Source organism: Lynx canadensis, chromosome A2, assembly GCF_007474595.2.
Source record: "Lynx canadensis isolate LIC74 chromosome A2, mLynCan4.pri.v2, whole genome shotgun sequence".
In the NCBI taxonomy this organism is placed as follows: domain Eukaryota; kingdom Metazoa; phylum Chordata; class Mammalia; order Carnivora; family Felidae; genus Lynx; species Lynx canadensis.
The window spans coordinates 14433177-14453551 of NC_044304.2; the positions used below are offsets into that span (position 1 = coordinate 14433177).

The 20375-nt window shown below is 52.1% G+C and overlaps 3 protein-coding genes across 7 annotated transcripts in view; 2 read left to right on the forward strand and 1 right to left on the reverse strand.

Annotated features, from left to right (window-relative positions):
* GATAD2A (GATA zinc finger domain containing 2A) overlaps positions 1-6519 on the forward strand; it is a 105156-nt gene extending 98637 nt beyond the window's left edge. For 4 of the 5 annotated variants that reach the window (XM_030305319.1, XM_030305341.1, XM_030305328.1 and 1 more), the window contains exons 11-13: positions 30-104; positions 389-584; positions 2963-6519. In XM_030305319.1, the coding sequence (XP_030161179.1) occupies positions 30-104; positions 389-584; positions 2963-3093 (402 nt within the window). In that variant the 3' untranslated portion in view covers positions 3094-6519. The remainder of the gene's footprint in view (positions 1-29; positions 105-388; positions 585-2962) is intronic. The other variant, XM_030305351.1, reaches the window with a different exon arrangement.
* A 3188-nt stretch (positions 6520-9707) lies between these two features.
* On the reverse strand, positions 9708-10566 carry TSSK6 (testis specific serine kinase 6). The gene has a single exon (XM_030294171.1). It carries the CDS (start codon positions 10527-10529, stop codon positions 9708-9710), a length of 822 nt encoding a protein of 273 aa, XP_030150031.1. The 5' UTR covers positions 10530-10566.
* Positions 10567-11350: 784 nt separating this feature from the next.
* On the forward strand, positions 11351-19940 carry NDUFA13 (NADH:ubiquinone oxidoreductase subunit A13). The gene is made up of 5 exons (XM_030305400.1): positions 11351-11474; positions 17826-17904; positions 19084-19155; positions 19500-19569; positions 19748-19940. The coding sequence occupies exons 1-5, from the start codon at positions 11381-11383 to the stop codon at positions 19865-19867; spliced, it is 435 nt and encodes a 144-aa protein (XP_030161260.1). The 5' UTR covers positions 11351-11380; the 3' UTR covers positions 19868-19940.
* The last annotated feature ends 435 nt before the right edge of the window (positions 19941-20375 follow it).

Here is a 20375-nt window from a genome sequence, read left to right on the forward strand (position 1 = left end):
AACCCCCCCCCTCCCCCCCGTTTGTGTAGGTCATAAAACCCCGGCGTAAGTTGGCGTTCCGCTCAGGAGAGGCCCGCGACTGGAGTAACGGGGCTGTGCTACAGGTCAGAACTGCGGTGCCGGGAGCCCCTGCACCGCGCCACCAACCAGCCCTCACGCCCCAGACCGTGACCACGTCAGTCGCCGACTGTCACGCTGCCTGCGTCTGTCTCTCCCTGCCTCCTTCCCCTCTCCCCCGGTGTAACTTACCTGGTCTCCTGATTTTGGACTTTAGGGACCCTGTGTGGGTGGGAAGAGGTCGGCCAGAGCACGGAGAGGCTGCGCTGAGCGTCTTGCCCTCTGTCATCCCCTTCCCCACATGAGCCATCATACCTTCTCTCTGCTGTAGGCCTCCAGCCAGCTGTCCCGGGGCTCGGCCACAACGCCCCGAGGTGTCCTGCACACATTCAGCCAGTCACCCAAACTGCAGAATGCAGCCTCGGCCACAGCCCTTGTCAGCAGGACCGGCAGACATTCCGAGAGAGCTGTGAGCACCGGCAAGGGCAATGCCACCACCAACTGGAAGAAGGCACCCCTGAGTACAGGTGGGTGGCCCCCACAGGGCTTAGAGTGGGGACCTTGTCATGATGAGGTCCACAGGGGCACCTGGGTGGCTCAGTTGGTTAAGCATCCAATTCTTGATCTTGGCTCAAGTCATGATCTCACAGTTCGTGCATTCAAGCCCTGCTTTAGGCTCCATGCTGGCAGTTCCGAGACTGCTCAGGATCCTCTCTCTCCCTCTGTCTCTCCCCTTCCCCAGCTTGTGCTCTCCTCTCTCAAAGGAAATAAACCTCAAAAAGAAAAGAAAAACATGCACACATACAGGTGAACAGAAATGATAGAGCCCTGAGACCCCAGACCTGTCACCTGAGAACACCTGCTTCTGACTCTTCAGCTTAATCTCTGTTCACTAAATAAGATGCCCTGAACAGCTGGTAGCCCTGGGTAGATAACTAATTGCCCTTGTTTGCTCGCTCTATACCCAGACTCTAGCTCTTGACCCAAAACGTGGAACAGACCCAGTTTAGGTAGTGTGTCTCACACACACACGCACACACCATCCAGCCAGTGGGCATCTGTCAGCACAAACACTCAATCTTGCCAACTCTGGGTGCCGTGCCTCCTCCCCACTCCCCCACCTTCCTGCCATAGGGAATGCCTGCTTTTGCTGTTATGTTTTACCTTCTCTGGTGCAGTAACTAATTTATTGTTGAGCCAGGCAGCATTCTTCATTCCCTGCTCTGTGTTTCACTCTTCCCACCCTCTGGCTTGGACAGGTCAGGTGGTGCAACGTTGCAAGCTAGAATGAGAATGTGGTAGGGTGCCTTGGTGGGCTCAGTCAGTTAAGTGTTGACTTCGGCATAGGTCATGATCTCACGGTTCTTGGGTTCGAACCCTGCACCAGGTTCTGTGCTGACAGATCGGAGCCTGGAGGCCTGCTTTGGATTCTGTGCCTCCCCCTCTCTCTGCCCCTCCCCTGCTCATGTTCTGTCTGTCTGTCGCTCTCTAAAATAAATAAAAAACTCCAAAAAAAATAAATAAATAAAATAAAAAACTCAAAAAAAAAAAAAAACCCAAAAACATTGGGGGAGGAGGAGGGAAATCCCTGGAGCAGGGGCAAGACCATGGTGGGCATCAGAGGACTCTGAGGAGACCACATTTGAGAAACAACTCAAGGGAGGAGGGATACACTTAGGTGAGCATTCCCTAGTCTGCCACAGCCCCCATCATCCTTGGGTCATCCCCCACACCACTTGCCCCATTTTTTATTTATGTGCTGTCATTAAGGTGGCAGTTAAATATTTCCATTAAAAACAGGAAAGTGAAAAAGACACAGAGGGCTGAGAGAGACAGGTGAGTGCTTTCACTGTGGGAGTGAGTGCCCTGCCCCCCACCTGAGCTCGCTGCGTCCCTGTCAAAAGAGGAGGCACCATCATGAGATCTGTCTCCCTAGGCAGAACTGGGAAAGCCAGGCTGTCTGCAAACAAAACACAGGAGTCTGCTGTGCATGCAGCTGACCATAGAGTTAGAAATACGGCCAAATATCAGACTTCCACAGGATGTAGCTCAGGAAAGGGAGGACATTGGTCTGATTGCCGAAGAACCTATTCTGTAGAGCAGAGAGAGAGCATTTGTAAACATAAAGCGGGCAGAGATACTTTTGTGTGTCATGTTTAAGATGCAGCTAAGAACTCAGAGCAGTTTGGAAATTCCTTTTGTGGAAAATTTTGAAAGTATATGAAATCAGTGGGAAAAGTCCAATGCAGGTGTGTGCATGTGTACACAGTGGTAGGAGCCATGCAAAACTGCATATTTAAGGTAATATTTGAAAGGGAATATGAAGGAATAAATAGTTGCTGTGTTCAACAGTAGGACTAGAGGTAAGTGTGTAATAGTTTTAAAAACAGCATTTCCCAAAAGAGTTCTCCCAGCATTCCTAGTTAACCCTTGGTTTCTTGGCAGGACTCAGTCAGGTTTCTCTTTAGAATGTATAGAGGTTTCCCAATTGCATTTGACCTCAAAACACTTGTTCCACAAAGTACATTAACCTCCACCAAAAGCACTCTTGGGGTAACACAGTGATAGGGGGAATGGAATGGGGCAGTCTTTACCCCCAGGCCAGCCAAAAACCTATTTGTGTTGGGAGATTGGGGGTCATTTCTTCATTTTTCAGTTGTAAAAGAGATGCTTGTTCATTGTGGAAATTTCGAGAATACAAAACAAATATAACGGTGTTTCTACCCCAAGAGAACAAATGCTGTATTTCGGGGCTTTTCCCCTATTCTGCGTCTCCACCAGTGTGTCACTTGTGTGTAACTGAGTGCCCTACAGAGGTATCCTGCTCTTTTCACCATTCCGTGTTCCCTTTAATGTCATGAGATTATTACCACACCATTAAAACTGTCACTCTGTTCTTTTGCAGGTGGGGCCCTTGCGTTTGTCAGCCCGAGCTTGGCAGTGCACAAGACCTCCTCAGCTGTGGACCGCCAGCGGGAGTACCTCCTGGACATGATCCCGCCACGCTCCATCCCCCAGTCAGCCACGTGGAAATAGTGCGAGCCGGGCCCGGTGGAGAACAGGCTCCCTCCTCCCTCCCACCTGGCCCTGCCACCCTCCACTCGGGAAGACATCATGCTCCCCGAGAGAATGAGTGAGCGAGCGCCGGCCATGCTGCAGAAGCAAGGGCTCCATTCTTGGCTGCAAAGTCTCGTCGCAGCTGAGGGGCTGCTTCACAGGTGGACGAGGAATATCACTGGGGGACCTTTCCCTTGGGCTTTTTTCCTTTCTTTGCCTTTAGTTTGCCCAACACCAGCAGAAAAGTGGACCTCGGGGGCTGGTTCTGCTTCCGGCCCTTCGTTTCAGCCCCCCTCTCCCCCCAATCCCCCCAAGCCCGGCAGGGTGCATGGACGGCTCACCCTGGACACTGTGACACGCTCGGCGAGACCGGCGCCCGGGGCTTCTGAAGTCGAGCGGAGCGTTCTGTTTTGTTTTTGCTTCTCCCCATCTTAGCCCTCCAAGTCTTTGACTGCCTTCCTTCATGGCAATCTCTAGGTTGACAGATTTTTTTTTTTTTTTTAATCACCTCATGATGATGGAGTTTAAAGTAAACCGTGCAGACCCAGGGGTCCCTGCCGAGCACGGCCCCCACACCCCAGAGGGTGGGCCACTGACTGCCCAGCTCTCAGTCTAGCAGAAGGCCTCTGCTGCTGCTCATCCCGGAGACCCCGGACCTCCCACACTTAGCAGAAGAACAAACTGCAACCCTGACCCAGACAGAGAGCCTGGAATCCCGGAAGCCGCGTACCGCCAGTGGAGGGAGGAGAGAATTGGCAGCAACATCTGGAGCCTGAGTGGGCAATTAGAGGGGCAGGCTATTGTGGTTTTTGTTGTTGTTGTGGTTTTATTTTATTAAATTTTTCTTTTCCTACTTATTTTGATGGACAACATCCTAAGGTACCCTGGCCTATGCTCCTGTCAGGTGTGTCTGGTGGGGGGGTGCCCCTGCCCCTCCAAGACGTCAGGGTTTCTGTTTGGGTCTAGTTTAGAACCTTTCCTTAAAGCGGGGCCATGCTGCCAGGGTTCGCCTTCAGACTTTTTTTTTTTTTTTTTTTTTTTAACCCTCTTTCGAGTCTACAGAAATGTCTTTCAAAGGATCAGGTCTGCTCTTAGTTTCATTTTGGTTTCTCCCACTCTTTAAAAATCAGTTCCATGAGGATAGACAGAAGCCGTCGTGAGTGTGCTGTGCACGGGGCTGTCTCTGTGCAGGTGCAAGGGTGTCCTGTGTGCATGCACACATGTGTGTCAATGTGGAGATGGGGTGCACTGCTCCCCACTTCAGCCCCAGCCCTAGTTTTCCTATCCATGCAGTTAGGGACTTAATTTAAAATCCTTATTTTGTAGGGCCGCCGCCTTCAAAACACACTGCTACAACATTCTAATAAAGGCTCATTTAACCCCCTCTCTCATGTTGTGTGAATATCCATGTTTAGCAACATTTTGACCTGCGGTAGAAGACTTAGTTTTGCAACATTCTAATTTTTTGTTGTGTAAAACCCTATATTGCTCATTGATTTTGTTTTGAGTGCATAACTTACATGGGCTGAAGGAGGGGAGGGTGGGGAAGAGTGGCTTTCATTCCAAGATCCAGGGATTTGGGGGATAGGAGGGATATTGACATTAGGGGGGGAGGTGTTTTTACACCAAAAAGTTAAGAGTATGCAAGCATTTCTATTCCTCACATTTTTCTGTGTGCCTGGCAAATAAATACTTGTCTTATACTACCCTGAGCTGTTAGCCCTCTCTGTTCAATGACATGGGCCAGGTTTTCCAAATCCTTCAAGAAGGAGCACCTGGTCTGGCCTCTTACGTGGGCAAACAGACCTCAGTTCTATGCAGTAACTTGGGATCAGGCATCCAGGCGAGAGTCACCTCTGCACTGGAGGGGTGTGCCAGGATTGTCACACCCCAGCTGGAGTTGAATGGGTCTGTGACTCAAGGGCCTGAGTTGAGCTGTGCTGCACAGGTTGGGCCTCAACCCCAGCCCATTAGAACCTCGCTCATCACTGTGCTCAGGAACCACCTCTGCTCACCTTGCCTGGCTGGACTTCTACCAGCCTCTGAGCTATTAAGGGAGCCTCATGAATTCAGTACAAATCCGACCACCACTGGTGGAGGATAGGGCTACAAGCCCTGGCTCTGCCTCCTCCAGCCCAGGGTCCCTGGGAATAATCCCATCAGGGGCCACTTACTGTGACATGTAACTTTTTTTTAAAGGGGACAAGAACGTGAGATGCCTTAATCTTTTGTTCATTTCTACTGTATCAAAACTCCTACTCCCCCCCCCCACTTTTTTTTTTAGTTTCTCCCTTTGTGGTATAACTTCTCTGAGAAGACCCAAATAAGTTCTTTGATGAGACGATGTTACAGGAAAGGCATATTAAATCTCTCTGCATGTGGGGTTTGGACATTCTCAGAAAGGATATTAATGTTAAGGGTGTTTTCCCAGCAGCAAAGCTCATCCCTCAAAATTGGCCACAGTGCTGGGGTTCTGGTCTCTCCCTGGCCCCTGGGGCCTCAGACCAAGAGGACCTGGTTCCTAGGAGCAGTGAGAATTTGGGAGCCCTCAGTCCCAAACGATAAAGGTCCAGAGTTATCTGTGATGTGAACTCCCAATGGCAACTGGGAAACTGTTCAAGATGCTGGCCACCTCTGGAAGGGTGAAGGTTTGCATATTTGAAATGGCCATATGCGTATACATGCATGTGCACATAGATACCTGTGTGTCCACTTGGAGCCACCCATTGCTCTGGCCATCCTGCCCATGTCATGGGGCCCTGGTTCCCAGTATCCCAACCGTGATGTTGGGACCCACACCTTTGACAAGGCCGACAGTTGCCCTCCTTCCAGGGGTAGCCTCTGGTCCTGTCTGTACCCTGAGACCTTCATGAAGCAAGGCTTGGCCCCAGCGCAGAGGGAATGAAAGGCAACTGAGTACAGCCCTGCTGTGTTGGCGGCTCCTGTGTCCTACATGTCATTTTCCTGTGGACAGTCATGGGGAGGGATTTTCTATATAATTTAAACATTCTCGTCACAGGGGTGTAGATCATGAAAAAGACAGTTGTTGCTGCTCCACCATAGGGTTTTTATTTGATGCTGAGCTATGCTGCACATGATGGTTGCCTAAAAAACTCGGACTGAGCTTTTTTTTTTAAAGGACAGCTGAAGTTTTATAATACTTAACAATGAAAGTGTAATAGACAGTTACACTAGTGCAGGGTATTTGGAAAGTGGGGTTTTGGGGGGGGGGGTGGAGAGGTTGTCACTTGTATTTATTGTGACTCTAAATCTTTGATAATAAATGTAAAAAGTTGACCACCAAACCGGAATAGAAGTTCCAATGAACAGAGGCTGGAATCAATGGCTATACATTGTGTCATGAGGAAGTCTTAGAATCTGAAGGAAAATAAAGAAATGGACAATGTGTTGGCTGTATTTTTCTTTTGTCCCCCCAGTCCTGGTTTCCCTGCATTATTTTTGTCCCAGCTTTGGGGCAGCTTGGAGACTGGGGAAGGTGTAGTAGGGTGATCCCTTGTTAATGGGGAAACAATGAGACACCTGATTCTTGGGCTTCTTTCAGACTTCATTTCCAAAAGTGGGTGGAGTATCTCCCCAAACTGGGCACTGTGGCTTTGCCTCTGGGCCTCCCATCTTCACCAGAACCTGTGGCTTTGTGGCCTACTTACCCACAGAGCTGAGGGAGCAGGGTGAGGGTCCAGTGAGTTTTGCCCATCCACTGGTTCTTAGCCCCTTCCAGCCTCCACCCTGGAGTGGTAGGTTTTTCTGGAATTTTCAAGCTTGGCATCTACATTGGGTGTCTTTGCTGCGGGACATTATTAAAGATGTGAGTTCTAGTACAGACCGAGCTGCCCTGCCAGCTCTGAAATGAACAATTTCAGGTGTTCATCAATATTTGTTATCAGATATTGACACAGTTTCAAAAGTTACGCATAAAGTGAGACTTGTGATCACTGGTAAATTCTAATGTACATAAAATATAAGCCTGTTTTCCTAGCTGCTTTTATTTTTTGCAGTTTGTTGTTGTTGTTGTTGTTGTTGTTGTTGTTAAGACCTTCCTGCCTCTGGCCTGGGGGTGTTGATTGTCCTCTCCAACCACCACAACTGGCTAGGCTTCATATGGGTAAGACACAGAACTGCTAACACTGACATTAGAGAAATTAAGCCCAAACCTGTCCCAGTCAACCTGTGACATCCTGACTGGTGCCCCATGCCCTAACACTGGCTGCAAGAAGCACATTTATGGGGCATTTTCTCGGGGGCTCAAAATTCAGCCCTCAAGTGAGTTTTCACTGAGGCAAGCACAGGCTCCTCAATTGTTCAGGGGTGAGTCTCAAGCAGCTTCTCCAGCCAACAAATGGGACAATTGCCCTGGTCCCTGAGGCCTTGTCCCCTCTGAACTGAGCCACACAGGTCTGTGGCTATGGGGTAGGAGGAGCCCCAGACCCCATTGCTCACACAGATTAAGGCACATGCCATACCCCAGGCACTAGAACCCCACCTTGTGACAAGGGCAAGGAGGGAAAGAATGGGGTGTCAGGGAAGAAGTGACTTGTTAGGCCAAGTCTGGAATGAAGACAGAGGGAAAAGTGGTAGGGAATGGCAACAGCCCATGCAAAGGCTCAGAGGTGAGACCAAACCTGGAGAGTCAAGGACAAGGAAGGCAGTGTGGCTGGACCACGGGGCAAAAGGATGAAGAAGTGGGTTTCATTCTGAGAGTGGTGGGACCCTTAAGAAGGCTCAGGATGCCATCCTTCAATAACCCACAGCCCTTCCCAACAACCTGGAGGTTGTTCCCACTTCCATTATCCAAGGTATGGTCCAGACCAGAAGAGACGCTTTTCTAGCGCAAACCAGAGGGGGTGGGTTTTCTCTCAGCTCAGATGTGAACCAGCCAAGACTAGAGGCAAGGCACTTTCCCCTCTCTTAGCCTCAATTGCTTCAGCTGTCTCTTTAAGGGGGTTAGGGAAGAGCTGGTAGTTAACGCCCAGGGCACCTGAGAGCCACGAAGGGTGAGTGAGCAGGAGCAGGGCATGGGCAGACCCACAAGATGATCGGCCTCCTTGGGAAATGCGTGGAGCTCCGATGGAGGCGAGCAGGATTAGGGCTTAGGGAGACATCTCCACACACCGCAAATGAGAGACAGCTGCTGTCACTAAACTCAGTAATCTCATTGCAACAAAAGTCCCCAATCTCCCCCAGGCCCTGTGGAGTCCCCTGTCCAGATACACACCTCTCCACCTCTTCTTCCTCCCTCTCTATTCCAGCCATAGACCTTCCTGGCATTACCCAAACACACCAGCTCCAACATATCTTGGGAACACTTGGAACACTTTCCTTCTATTTCCAGTGACTGATTCCTTCAGGGTTCAGCTCAAATGTCTGCTTCAGTCCTTCCTTGGTAACTCGTCCTTCCCCTCACCCAGCTTTTAGCACAAGTTACAATTCTTTACACGCCATTCATTTTTTACTTGACTTTTTACTTGCCTCCTAGCTGAGGGCAGGGATGGATCCAAGCCTCTTTGCTGAGTCCCAGAGCTTGGCACACAGTAGGCATTCAATAAATGTATGAATAAAGAAAGGACTGAAGTAACCAGCTTGCCCAGCAGTCTCATGCTTTACCCTTGACTCTCCCCTCCCCCTGCCCCAGACAACTTCTTTACCAAGGAAGGACTTTTACTAAGGAGAGTTTCCACCACCTCCCCAACTCCACTCCAGCCTTTTCTGGTTTCAAATTCCAGCTGTGTTCCTGGGCAAATGACATCTGTATGGGCCTCAATTTCCTCATCTGTAAACGCTCAATTTATGTTAAAGCAGGAGGCCCCCACCCCCACGCGGTTCCATCCTTAAACACGGGCAGGGTGCTAGGATCCTTGCTCCCCAGCCCAGCAATTCCATTGCCATCACGACACCTGGGATGGCCCCAAAGCCCTTTCGAGTCGGCTGAGGTTGGGGAGCCCAAAAGTCTGGTTTGAATCTTCCCAATTCCCTTTTGAGACCTAGGACAAGAACCTCAACAAGCCTTTTCTACAATGGGGCTCCACGCCTGCCTTCCCCTGCGGGATGAAACACCCCCCCCCCCCACACACACACACTCGGTAAAAGGGGGCCATTGCCAGAGGCAGGTGCGAGAAAGAGCGACTTTATTGCAAGTTCCAAGGAGGCAGCGCCGGGAGCTTGCCGTCCCTCACACGCATTCGCGGCTGTCTCGAGGAGGGCGCCCTTCACACGCGTCCACTCGCTGGCAGCTCCTCCGAGTAGCCACGGCCTGCCTGCAGCCATCGCTCATTCCGCGCTAGCGCAATGCTTCCGATTCCTCTCGTCCCTTCCCCTCCCTGGGACTTCTCTTAGGAAAGAGAGGAAGCGCTTGCGCCCTCTTGCTCTTGAGATCATAGGGAGAGGAGCTAGATTCTAAACAGGGGCGACTGCAGCCCCAACCATCCAGAGAAAGGAAAAGCGGCGGGGGGGAAGGGGGGGAAGGGGGTGTGCGCGTGCGCAGTGGCGCGTGTTGGCTTCGCGGGAGTACGGAAGCACGCCTCGCACGCGTGCGCTGCGCTTGCGCAGTGCGGCGTAAATGGCGGGAACCCCGGCTTCTAGCCAGAGTCCCCAGCACGCAGCCAGCCGTTGCGCGCTACCTGGCCCGCTGAGGGCCTGGAGGACGGGCTGAACTGCAGCAATTCAGCGATCAGGGCCTTGCAGCGCTCGGACACCTCGAGGCCGTCGGGGTAGAGTACGCCGCGCTTCTGGCGCCTGGGCAAGCCAGCGATGTCCGAGTCGTCGAAGGGCATGCACCCGGTGACCATGACGTAGAGCACGACGCCCAGGCTCCACACGTCGTACTTCTTGGGGTCGTATGGGATGCCCAAGAGTACCTCAGGCGACGCGTAGGCAGCCGAGCCGCAGTAGGTGGTGCTCAGGTCAGGATAGCCATGTGCCTGGCGACCAAAGCCAAAGTCAGTGAGCTTCACTCGGCGCTCGTCAGGGCTCAGCAACACGTTTTCGCACTTGAGGTCACGGTGCACCAGGTGGTGGTCATGCAGGTAGCGCACAGCTCCGGCGATCTGCGCGAAGAGGTCGCGCGCCTGACCCCCGGGGATGCGCCCGTTGCGCTGCACTGCCTGCAGCAGGTCGGTGGCAGCCGCCTCCATCACTATGTACAGCTTCCCATTGCACACCTCGATGAACTCGAAGACGTGCACGATGTGCGGGTGCCGCACGCCCCGCAGGATGGACAGTTCGCGGGGCAGGAACTTGTTGACAAAGTCAGGTGGCGCGCGCCGCCGGTCCACCACCTTGATGGCCACCGTGCCCTTGTACTTCTTGGACGTGGCCACCTTCACCTTGGAGTAACTGCCCTCGCCTATCGTGCGTCCCAGCTTATAGCCGAGTTCGCTCAGAAGTTTGTCGCCCGACATGGTGGCGCCTGCGCCACCTCCCCGCTCCTGCGCGCGGGGAGCAGGAGGCGGCTGCTGTCGGAGGGCGGCCGGACTCCAATCTCGGGCCTAACCCATGGCGCTTGGCACCTGCACACCCGCACCCCCATGTGCCCACTCCCGGGTCCCTGCCCCTGCGGAGCCTTTTATTGCCCAGGTAACAGTTTCTGCCTTGTGAAGTGACTGTGGGCGTCACCCCGCCTCGGGGTAAGGGCCCCCTGGACCCCGCCCTGCAGGGTCCCCCAAGGCCATCAGGCTTTGTGACTCATAATTGCTCTGAATGCCCCAGTTCCCATTAGAGGCTATTGGCAAGGGGTCTCGACCACGACCGGGAAACAGAGTCTGTGCCTGGCACTGGGGAGGCTTCTCATGAGTCAAATACGAACAACAGTCGTCCCCCAACTTCGTGTACCCAGCCCTAGCCATGTGAAGCTCTGGGCTGCCCGCAGTGCCCCGCGACGGGGAGAAAACGAGAGGGGGCTTAATTCGGTGACCTGGCTCTGAATGGTCTGAGCATCGCACCAGAGGGAAGGTGTAGGGGAGGGAGATCCTTTAGGGCAAGGGCCCAGGCGACCGGACGAGCTCCAGGCGTCTACACCGACTGGGCTAAGCTCCGTCTGAGAGAAGAAATAGAGTCCTCGGCTGCAGCCTGGTTGCCCAGACGATCCCTGAACCCAGTCCCGGAGCTCTACCTCGCTGTAGGACCGCTACCCTAGCGTACTACGTGCCCTAGTCCTGCCTGAGACATGCGCGGTACGTGCCGCCACACTCATCATGGCGGCGGCCGCCGGACGTAACTTCCGCCCGCGGTCGGAAGCACGGGTCCTGCGAACATGGCAGCGTCGAAGGTGAAGCAGGACATGCCCCCGCCGGGGGGCTATGGCCCCATCGACTACAAGCGGAACCTTCCACGTCGGGGACTGTCGGGTCAGTGTCGCACTGCGCCGGGGTGTCAGGGTTGGGACTTCAGGGCGCCGCGAAGGGAGGTGGAACCCGAGGATCCCCTATCGCTTCTGTAGTAAGAGGCTGCTACTTGCACTCAGGGCCATCCAGAGTAAAACTGGTGCGGAAACGGGAACATTGAGGGAATTTAGAAGATGTTCCTCTCTGGTAGTCCCTACCTGTGGATGTCCCAGGAATATGTATTCTTAAATTTTTCAGATGTTTTAATAACATTTTAAAATTGTGTTATTGGGTTCAACACAGAAAAATGTAAAAAAAAAAAAGAAAAAAGTAGAAAGGTCATATGCTTTGCAACCAGGGTTAACAGAGAAATACAAACTTTTAAACAAGGGTAAATACATTTCCCATAACTCGAGGAACTTTACATTTAATGTTACGCAAATATGCCTCAATTAAAAAAAAATATATGGGCATGGTTTAAAAAAAAAAAAAGGTAATTCAGCCAGTGGGAAAGTTAGTATCAGGTGAAAACTCAAGCCCTTCCCAAGCTCTTGGCTTTTTTGTGTCCCGGAATAGAGGTTGGCAAACTTTTTCTATAAAGGCCCAATAAATATTTTATGCTTTGTGGGTGCCTGGGTGGCTCAGTCGGTAAGTGTCCGACTTCGACTCAGGTCACGATCTTGAAATTTGCGAGTTTGAGCTTCCTATCCGGCTCTGTGCTGAGAGCTCAGAGCCTGGAGCCTGCTTTGGATTGTGTGTCTCCCTTTCTCTCAGACCCTCAGCCCTTCCCCTGCTCATGCTCTGTCACTCAAAAATAAATAAACATTGGGGTGCCTGGGTGGCTCAGTGGGTTCAGCATCTGGCTTTGGCTCAGGTCAGGATCTCACAGTTCCTGAGTTCGAGCCCAGCGTTGGTCGCTGTGCTGACAGCTCAGAGGCTGGAGCCTGCTTCGGATTCTGTGTCTCCTCCTCTCTCTGCTCCTCTCCTGCTCACATTCTGTCTCTCTCTCTCTCTCTCTCTCTCAAATAAATAAATAAACAAACAAATGTTAAAAATTTAAAAAAAAATTTTTTTTTAATGTTTATTTATTATTGAGAGAGAGCACGAGCGGGGGAGGGGGAGAGAGAGAGAGGGAGACACAGAATCTGAAGCAGGCTCCAGGCTCCCAGCTGTCAGAACAGAGCCCAACGTGGGGCTCGAACCCACAATTTGTGAGATCATGACCTGAGCTGAAGTCAGAGGCTTAACCAACTGAGCCACCCAGGAGCCCCTGAAAAATTTAAAAAATAAAAAAGATGTGATTCAGTTAACTTGCTAGTAAATTGATCCTTTAAAAAAATAAACATTAACAATTTTAAAAAAATTATGCTTTGCTAGCCAGATGCTCTCTATCCACTGCCGCTTTTTTTTTTTTTTAAACAACTGTTTACAAACCTAAAAGTGTTCTTAGCCCGAGGGTCATTAAAAAAACAGGTTACAGGCTAGATTGGCATCACATTGGCACTTGACTCATCGTAGAATAGATTGAACAAATACAATGTGATGTGAATGTCTTCATTTCTTTTCTCAAAGTATAACTTAACACCCAGGCCAGTGTATCCCTCAGGTGTGTGGCATGAAGTCTGTTTATGCATGTGCACCTGTGTGACCTGTACCCAGACCAGGCTGCAGAAGGGTCCCAGCCCTTGGTCCTCCCTGGACTCCTAGTCAGCATCTCTCTCTCTCTCTCTCTCTCTTTTTCTGTCTTTTAAAGTTTATTTATTTATGGGGGGGGGGCAGAGCCCGATGAGGGGCTTGAACCCACAAACCATGAGATTATGACCTGAGCTGAAATCAAGACCCCAATGTTCAACCAACTGAGCCACCCAGGTGCCCCTCTTTTTTATTTTTAAGTCACAAATGTGCCCTTCATTCCAGTCCTCTTCCAGTTCATGACACAGTAGTGCTTCTATACCATTATCTAGGGTTAGGCCTCCTAGTTGCACCCCTTCACACCAACTCGCATTGTACTACATACAAACCCATCCCAGTCTTTCCTGGCTGCAGAGGGGTGAGGAAGAGACCCCTTCTGGCGGCGAGGTCTTTGTGTATGTACGTGCTTTCAGTAATTGCTTGTTGAATGCGCACGTGGCACTGAGCCCTGTCTGGAGGAGCTCACAGCCTAGCAGAGGAGATTAAAGTAATCACACCGAACTTCTCATTTTGGTGAGGCCCCAGATAACCAAGGCCTGCTTTACCCAGGGTGGGCTGGAAGGACCTCTCTGAACAATCCCCAAGGTGGAGGGAACAGCAAGTGCAAAGGCCCTGCCATCCATCCTGCGCCCCACCCTAATCATCTTTCCTGTGCCCCTCCTCCAGCCTTGCTTTTGAGCCTTGTTCTCATTAGCCCTACCCTCCCTTGCTCCCGTAAGGCACCCAAGCCTGGCACCTACTCCCCTTCTCTCTGCCTACATCACTCTCCACTAGTGTCCTAGAACATGCCAAGCTGGCTCAGACCTTCTTTAATTTCTGCTGTTCCCAAAGTGACTGCTACCTCCGTCTTTTCCACTCAGCTCTCTTCTCTCCGCTCCTTCCTGTGCCCAATAGGTGGGCCTTTTTTTTTTTTTCCTTTGTGTCGTTAACATTTTTATTCAAATTCACAAACCAGACCAGACCATTCACCTATTTCATGTGTACAAATTGTTGATTTTAGTCTATCCAGAGTTGCGTAACCATCCCCCGGATCTAAGTTTATAACACTTGCATTACTCCAAAAGGAAACCCCATGAACAGTCACTCCCCATCCTCCCTCCCCCAGCTGCTGGCAACCACCAGTCTGCTTTCTGTCTGGTATGGATTTGCCTGTTCTAGATATTTCGTATAAATGGGTCCTACTCTATGTGGCCTTTGGTGTCTGGTTGCTTTCACTCAGCAGGATGTTTTTATGTTTTGTTTTTATTTTTTAATGTTTTTATTTTGAAAGAGAGAATATGTGAGTGGGGTGGGGGTGGGCAGCGAGAGATGGGGAGAGAGAGAGAGTCCCAAGTAGGCTCTGTGCTGAGGGCCCTCAGCACAGAGCCTGACTTGGGGCTCAATCCTACTAACTGAGAGACCGTGACCTGAGCTGAAGTCAAGACTCAGATGCTTAACTGACTGAGCCTCCCAGGCGCGCATAATGTTTTTAATGTGAATATTGTAGCGTGTGGCAGTTTCTTTCTTTTTTTTTTTTTTTTTTTTATGGTTAAATAATATTCTTGTGTGAGTGGACCACAGTTTGTGTATCCATTTACCACTTGATGGACATTTGAGTTGTTGCCACATTTTGGCTGCTGTGAGCATTCCTGTGCAAGCTTCTGTGTGGATATGTTTCATTTTTCTTAAGTGAAATTTCATCTAGGAGTGGCCTAGCTGGGTCAGATGGTAACTCCACATTTAACATTTTGAAGAACTGCCACACTGTTTTCCAAAATTAGCTGTTCTGTTTTACGTTTCTACCTGCAGTGTATTGAGTTCCAGTTTCTCCATATTTGGATAACACTGGTTATTTTCCTTTTTTTTTTTTTTTTTTTCTTTTTTCTTTTTAAAATTCTAGCCATTCTGGTGGGTGTGAGGTGGCATCTCACTTTGGTTTTGATTTGCATTTCCCTGGTGACTAATTATGTGGGGCATCTTTTCATGTGTTTATTGGCCATTTGTATAACTTCCAGGAGAAATGTCTTCAAGTCCTTTGTACTTTTTTTTTTTTTCTTGGAGAGAGAGAGAGAGCTGGAGAGGGGGCAGAAGGAGAGAGAGAGAATCTCAAACAGGCTCCCCACTGTTAGTGTAGAGCCCGATGAGGGGCTTGAACCTATGAGCCATGAGATCATGACCTAAGCTAAAATCAAGAGTCAGATGATCAACCGACTGAGTTACCCAGGTGCCCCTGTACATTTTTTTGATTGGGTTCATCTTATTACTGAGTTTGCAGAGTTCTTTATACATTTTGGATATCATTCCCTTATCAGATACAAGATTTTCAAGGACTTTCTTCCATTCAGCTTGTTGACAGTATCGTTTGTGGCACAGAAGTTTTTCATCTCCATGAAGTCTAGTTCATCTATTTTTTTTTTTTTTTCTTTTTGCCACTTGTGCTTCTGGTGCCAAAGCTAAGAAGCCATTATCTCATGCAAGGTCTCAGAGACTGACTCATCTGTTTTCTAAGAGTTTTATAGTTTTAGCTCTCAAATTAAGGTCTTTGATCCATTTTGAGTTAATTTTTGTGCATGGGGGAAGGAAAAAGTACACTTTATTCTTTTGTGTGTGGTTGTCCACTTATCCAATTTGCTGAAAGACTATTCTTTCCCCGTTGAATTGTCTTGGCACCCTTGTCCAAAATCAATTGACCGTGAATGTGAGGGTTTATTTCTGGACTCCCAGTCAGCTCTGTTCCATCGATGTACATGTCTACCCTGGTGCCGTGCCACGCTATTTTATCTTGTACACACAGCTGGGTGTTAAGTTTTGAAACTGTAAAGTGCAAGTCCTCCCCCTTTGTTCTGTTTCAGAATTGTTTGGTTAATCTGATCCCACGAATTTCACAATCCGCTCTTCAGTTCCTGTGGGGCTGGTAAAGGGGGAAGGTTGGGATTCCGAAGGTTGGGTACCGCGCTGAATCGGTACCTCAGTTTGGGGAGGGCCGCCGTCTGAACAGTGTTAAGTTCCAGTACGTGAACACAGGATGTTTATTTATTCAGGTCTTCTTTACTCATGGCCTGCACCCCCTTCTGGGCATGCCCTTCGTCAGCCTCCACCACCAGACGGGCAGCTCCTGAGGCACAGACCCATACTGAGGGATTGGGGTCTCGGCCTCGCCGCTGTCAGCAAGAAAGGGCTGCACCATTGTAAAGGCCCCCTGATTGGAATTTATTTTACTCAGGGGCCCACGCGGGTGCTTGGTGTGAAGGCAAGAGGTTTCCGTGAGGACAGCCCAGGCTTATCCCCTGGGTCAAAAGAAGAGGCCCCTGGGCTCCTCTGCAGCTACTGAAAAGAAAGAGGCAGCTCTTCTAAAACGCTCCTGCCCAGCACAGGTGGTCAGCCATGTGTAAGAGCCACAGGTGCGCTGGAAGCTGGTCCCAGGCACTCGGGCCTCGAGAAAGGTTCTGCCTCTGTGCACAGGAACCAGGGTGCCCTCGTTGTCCCACCTTCAGTAACATGGAAGTATCTTAGCTCATATTTTTCACAGGTCTGACTGAGGGGCTAAAAAACCTAACCAGTTCCTCATGCACCTCTGGGTCCAGCAGAGGTGCCAGAAAAGCCCTGTGAGCTGAAGAGGAAGGACGAAGACCAGGACAACAGAGGCCCCTTGCAGACACGGAGCAGGGCTGCGACTCCCAGAGTCCCCACTGTGCACCCCCACAGGTTCTAGGGAGTGGCCTTACCCACTATTTGCTGGTCATTTAGTGGCTGTTAACTGGAACTTGACCTGCCTGAGCTTGTCAGTTCTTCCCAGCAGCCACGAGGCCCGTCCAGGGAAGAGATCACAACTCAGAAGATGAGAGGGTATGGGGTGAGCCAGTCCCAGCCAGGCCCCAGGCAGCTTGGGCCTCCCTGAAGACCCCAGCAGGCCCACAGCCTGTCAGAATTATAGCGCAGGTGCCTGCTGGTGTCAGTAGATATTCATGGCAGCCTCTGTCCCCTGGCGTCCAGGCAGGGGGCCTGACCCTGCTGGGCCAGGAAGCAGCAGCCCCCCCCCCCCGGGAGCCCGGGCGGGGGGGGGGGGGCTGGGCCGCCCCTGCAGGGCACTGCTTGCCTCTGGCAGCCCCTCCCAGCTCCTTGTGGGCAGCACTCAGAGAAGTGGCCCAGGCAGCCGGAGCCACCATGGAGCTGGGCCCAGCGGTAGATACTACCCTTCCCCATGGAAGCACCTGCTGACTGGGAACCAAACAACAAGATTGTGGGGCTGGGGCCACTCGATCATACACAGCAAGGCCTTCGGGCCCTCCTGCAAGCCCTGCTCAGCCTGTACCTTCCAGAAACGGGGATGGGGGGATGGGGGGATGGGGGGCGGAGGTGTGTCAGCCGCAGCTGCCGCACTTGTCAGAGGAAAGCCGAGGCAGCCTGGTGTCCCTGCCTGCAAGGCAGGTGCACGGAATCGAGAGTCATCTGCAGTTGGGAAGGACGGGTCCAGGGGAGAGGGCTGGTGGACATTCCACAGAGACAAAAAAAGAATCTGAAGAAATACGCACTAGAGACGGTACTGGCCATCTCTAGGAGGGGGTCACTAAGACTTTCACCTTCTCTCGCGTCCATATTTCCGGTGTCCATGCACAGCAAGCAGATTGTGCTTCATGAGAAGGAACTACAAGGGGTGGCCTTTCCCGAGGGTAGGCGCTGAGCTGGTGCCCCCTTTCCCCACAGGCTACAGCATGTTTGCTGTGGGCATCGGGACCTTGCTGTTTGGGTACTGGAGCATGATGAAGTGGAACCGAGAGCGCAGGTAGGCCCCAGGCTGGGGACCGTGGGGTGCACCTGTGGTCTTGGTGTCCCTCGGGGCCCTTCATCAGCCCCTCAAGGCTCAGGAAGTATGGGCCTTCCAGAAAGAAATGGCAAGAAAGGAGCTCTTCACCAGGTGTCTCTTGGCCTCCGCTGCTAGGGACTCGAGGGTTGGGATTAGGACAACCCATCAGGTGGAGGTGGAGGGCAGGCTCAGGACATGCTCGTTTACTGGTTTTTTTGTCAGTGTTAACCAGGCAAAGAGGACAATAAGGGCTTAGAAACAGGCCATGCAACACAATGACCCTGCCAGCCACATGGGGCCTGAGGGACCGAGGCAGATAGTGGCCTCCATTCAGACTCTAAGCTGTCAGGATGCCCCACCAGGTGACCCCTTCTGATTGGCCCCTTACTGGCTGGGCCCCTTTGCCCTGCCACACCCTGTGATATGTGTCCTTAGCACCCCCCAAGGGTGGTGGTGGAGAAGGCCAGCCTGTGTCAGGTGCTCAACATTGTTGAGTGAGCTCAAACCGGGTCCAGCTGCCCCATATGCACCACCCACAGGAGTATGGACACGGTGACAATAGTGTGGGGCTGTGGTGGGGCCAGCAGCCTGGGGTGGGGATGCTCCTCTGGGTTTGGGAAGATGGGAGGAGGTGTGAGGGCTGGAGTGGGGGCTGAACTTCATCCAGACCCTTCCCTGTGAGGCTGTGAGATTTCTGGCGATGAGGGGACAGGGCCAGGGGCCACATCACTGGGTGCCGCGCCCTCAGTATAGATGGGGCTGGTGGCTTGGAACACACACAACTGCCTGCCCCGGGCTCACACCCCAGGGTTATTTTGACAGGAAGGGGATATGGTTTTGTAGGGCCCAGAGCCCTGTGATGAAGGTCCCGTCCCCTGTCCCCAGTTCACCACAATCATCAGGCCAGGGCTATTTTTAGGATTAAAAACTAAAGTTTTTAACTGAAAAGAAAGTGCGAAGCCATCAGTCTTGTAGACCAGTGCCTGTGCCAGCCCATACCCCGCCTTCTCATCTTGTGGGTAGAGCTTACTCCCCAAGCCCACTCATTTGCCTCTCTGCCAGCTCCCCTCCCCGTGCATCAGCCTGAGTCTGAGGCCACATCATCTACCCCGAACTCCAGCCTCATCTGATCTGACTGTTGGTTTTTGGGTTTCACAGGCGCCTGCAGATTGAGGACTTCGAGGCCCGCATTGCGTTGATGCCACTGTTGCAGGCAGAGAAGGATCGGAGGTGGGGCTGCTGGGACCAGGGTTGGAAAGTCCCAGGCCTGAGTGTCCCAGCCTGCAGTGCAGGACATGACAAAAATGCATTTGGGGGCTGACAGCTGTGTCCTGGCATATGTGGGGGAGACCCAAGGGCTAGAATAGGAAGGCTCCCTGGAGGAGGGGACATTGAGGCTGCAGCAGGAGGACAGTAAATGTTTGTAGGGGAAGGAAAGGACAAGAAGGGTTGGCACATGCAGGGTTGGGAGTGGCAGGAGGTGATTGGGGTGGAACAGGGAAGGATCTGGCACGTCTTTTCGGGAGTCTCTCGGTGCTCAGGCCTGTCCCCTACCGCCCATTCCATCCCCACAGGGTTCTGCAGATGCTTCGGGAGAACCTGGAGGAGGAGGCCATCATCATGAAGGACGTGCCTGACTGGAAGGTGGGCCCCGGGTAGGGAGGGTGGGGGTCCAGGCCCCCTGCAGGAACACAGCCTCCCAGGGAAAACCTGGAGCCGAGAGGGGTAGTGGGTGCCAGGCGTGAGGAGGGGAAGGCAGCAGTAGGCAGTGTGGGCCTGAAGGGGTAGCCGCACCCCCACCCATACCCCACTGTTCCCACAGGTGGGTGAGTCTGTGTTCCACACAACGCGCTGGGTGAACCCCATAATGGGCGAGCTCTACGGGCTGCGCACGAACGAGGAGATTCTCAACGCCGCCTACGGCTTCACGTGGTACACATAGGGGCCTGCACCCCTCTGACTACTGGACCCCTGCACCCTCCCCCCTGGAAAGAATAAATGCTCTGGAGACCTGTTTGCTGTGTCCCAGCGACTGAGGGAAGGCTCGTGGGACACCATTGGGTTACACACGGCCTGGGGATATAGGGTCTAGACCTGGGGTCTCTGCAGAAGATGCCAGGTAGGGTGGTTTCAAAACCTACCCAGAGACTGCCCCTGGATCCATCAGCCTTGGCTCAAGAATATGCCTGGATTTTCCTACCTCTATTGAAGTCCTCGTTGTCAGCAGCCCACCCCTCCAGGCCGGGGCTCCCCATCCTGCACCCTGGGCTCATCAGTAAATGCGGGATCTGAAGAGTGGAGCATGGGGTGGAGGGGTGTCAGAGGTAGGTCCCCTTGCCCCCAGGCCAAGACCCCATTACAGGGGTAGCAGGTCCGTCGCTACCCGTCCGTGTCTCTACTATTCTCCATCCCCGAGGCAACTCCGCTCCTGGCACCAAAGGGTTAAATCC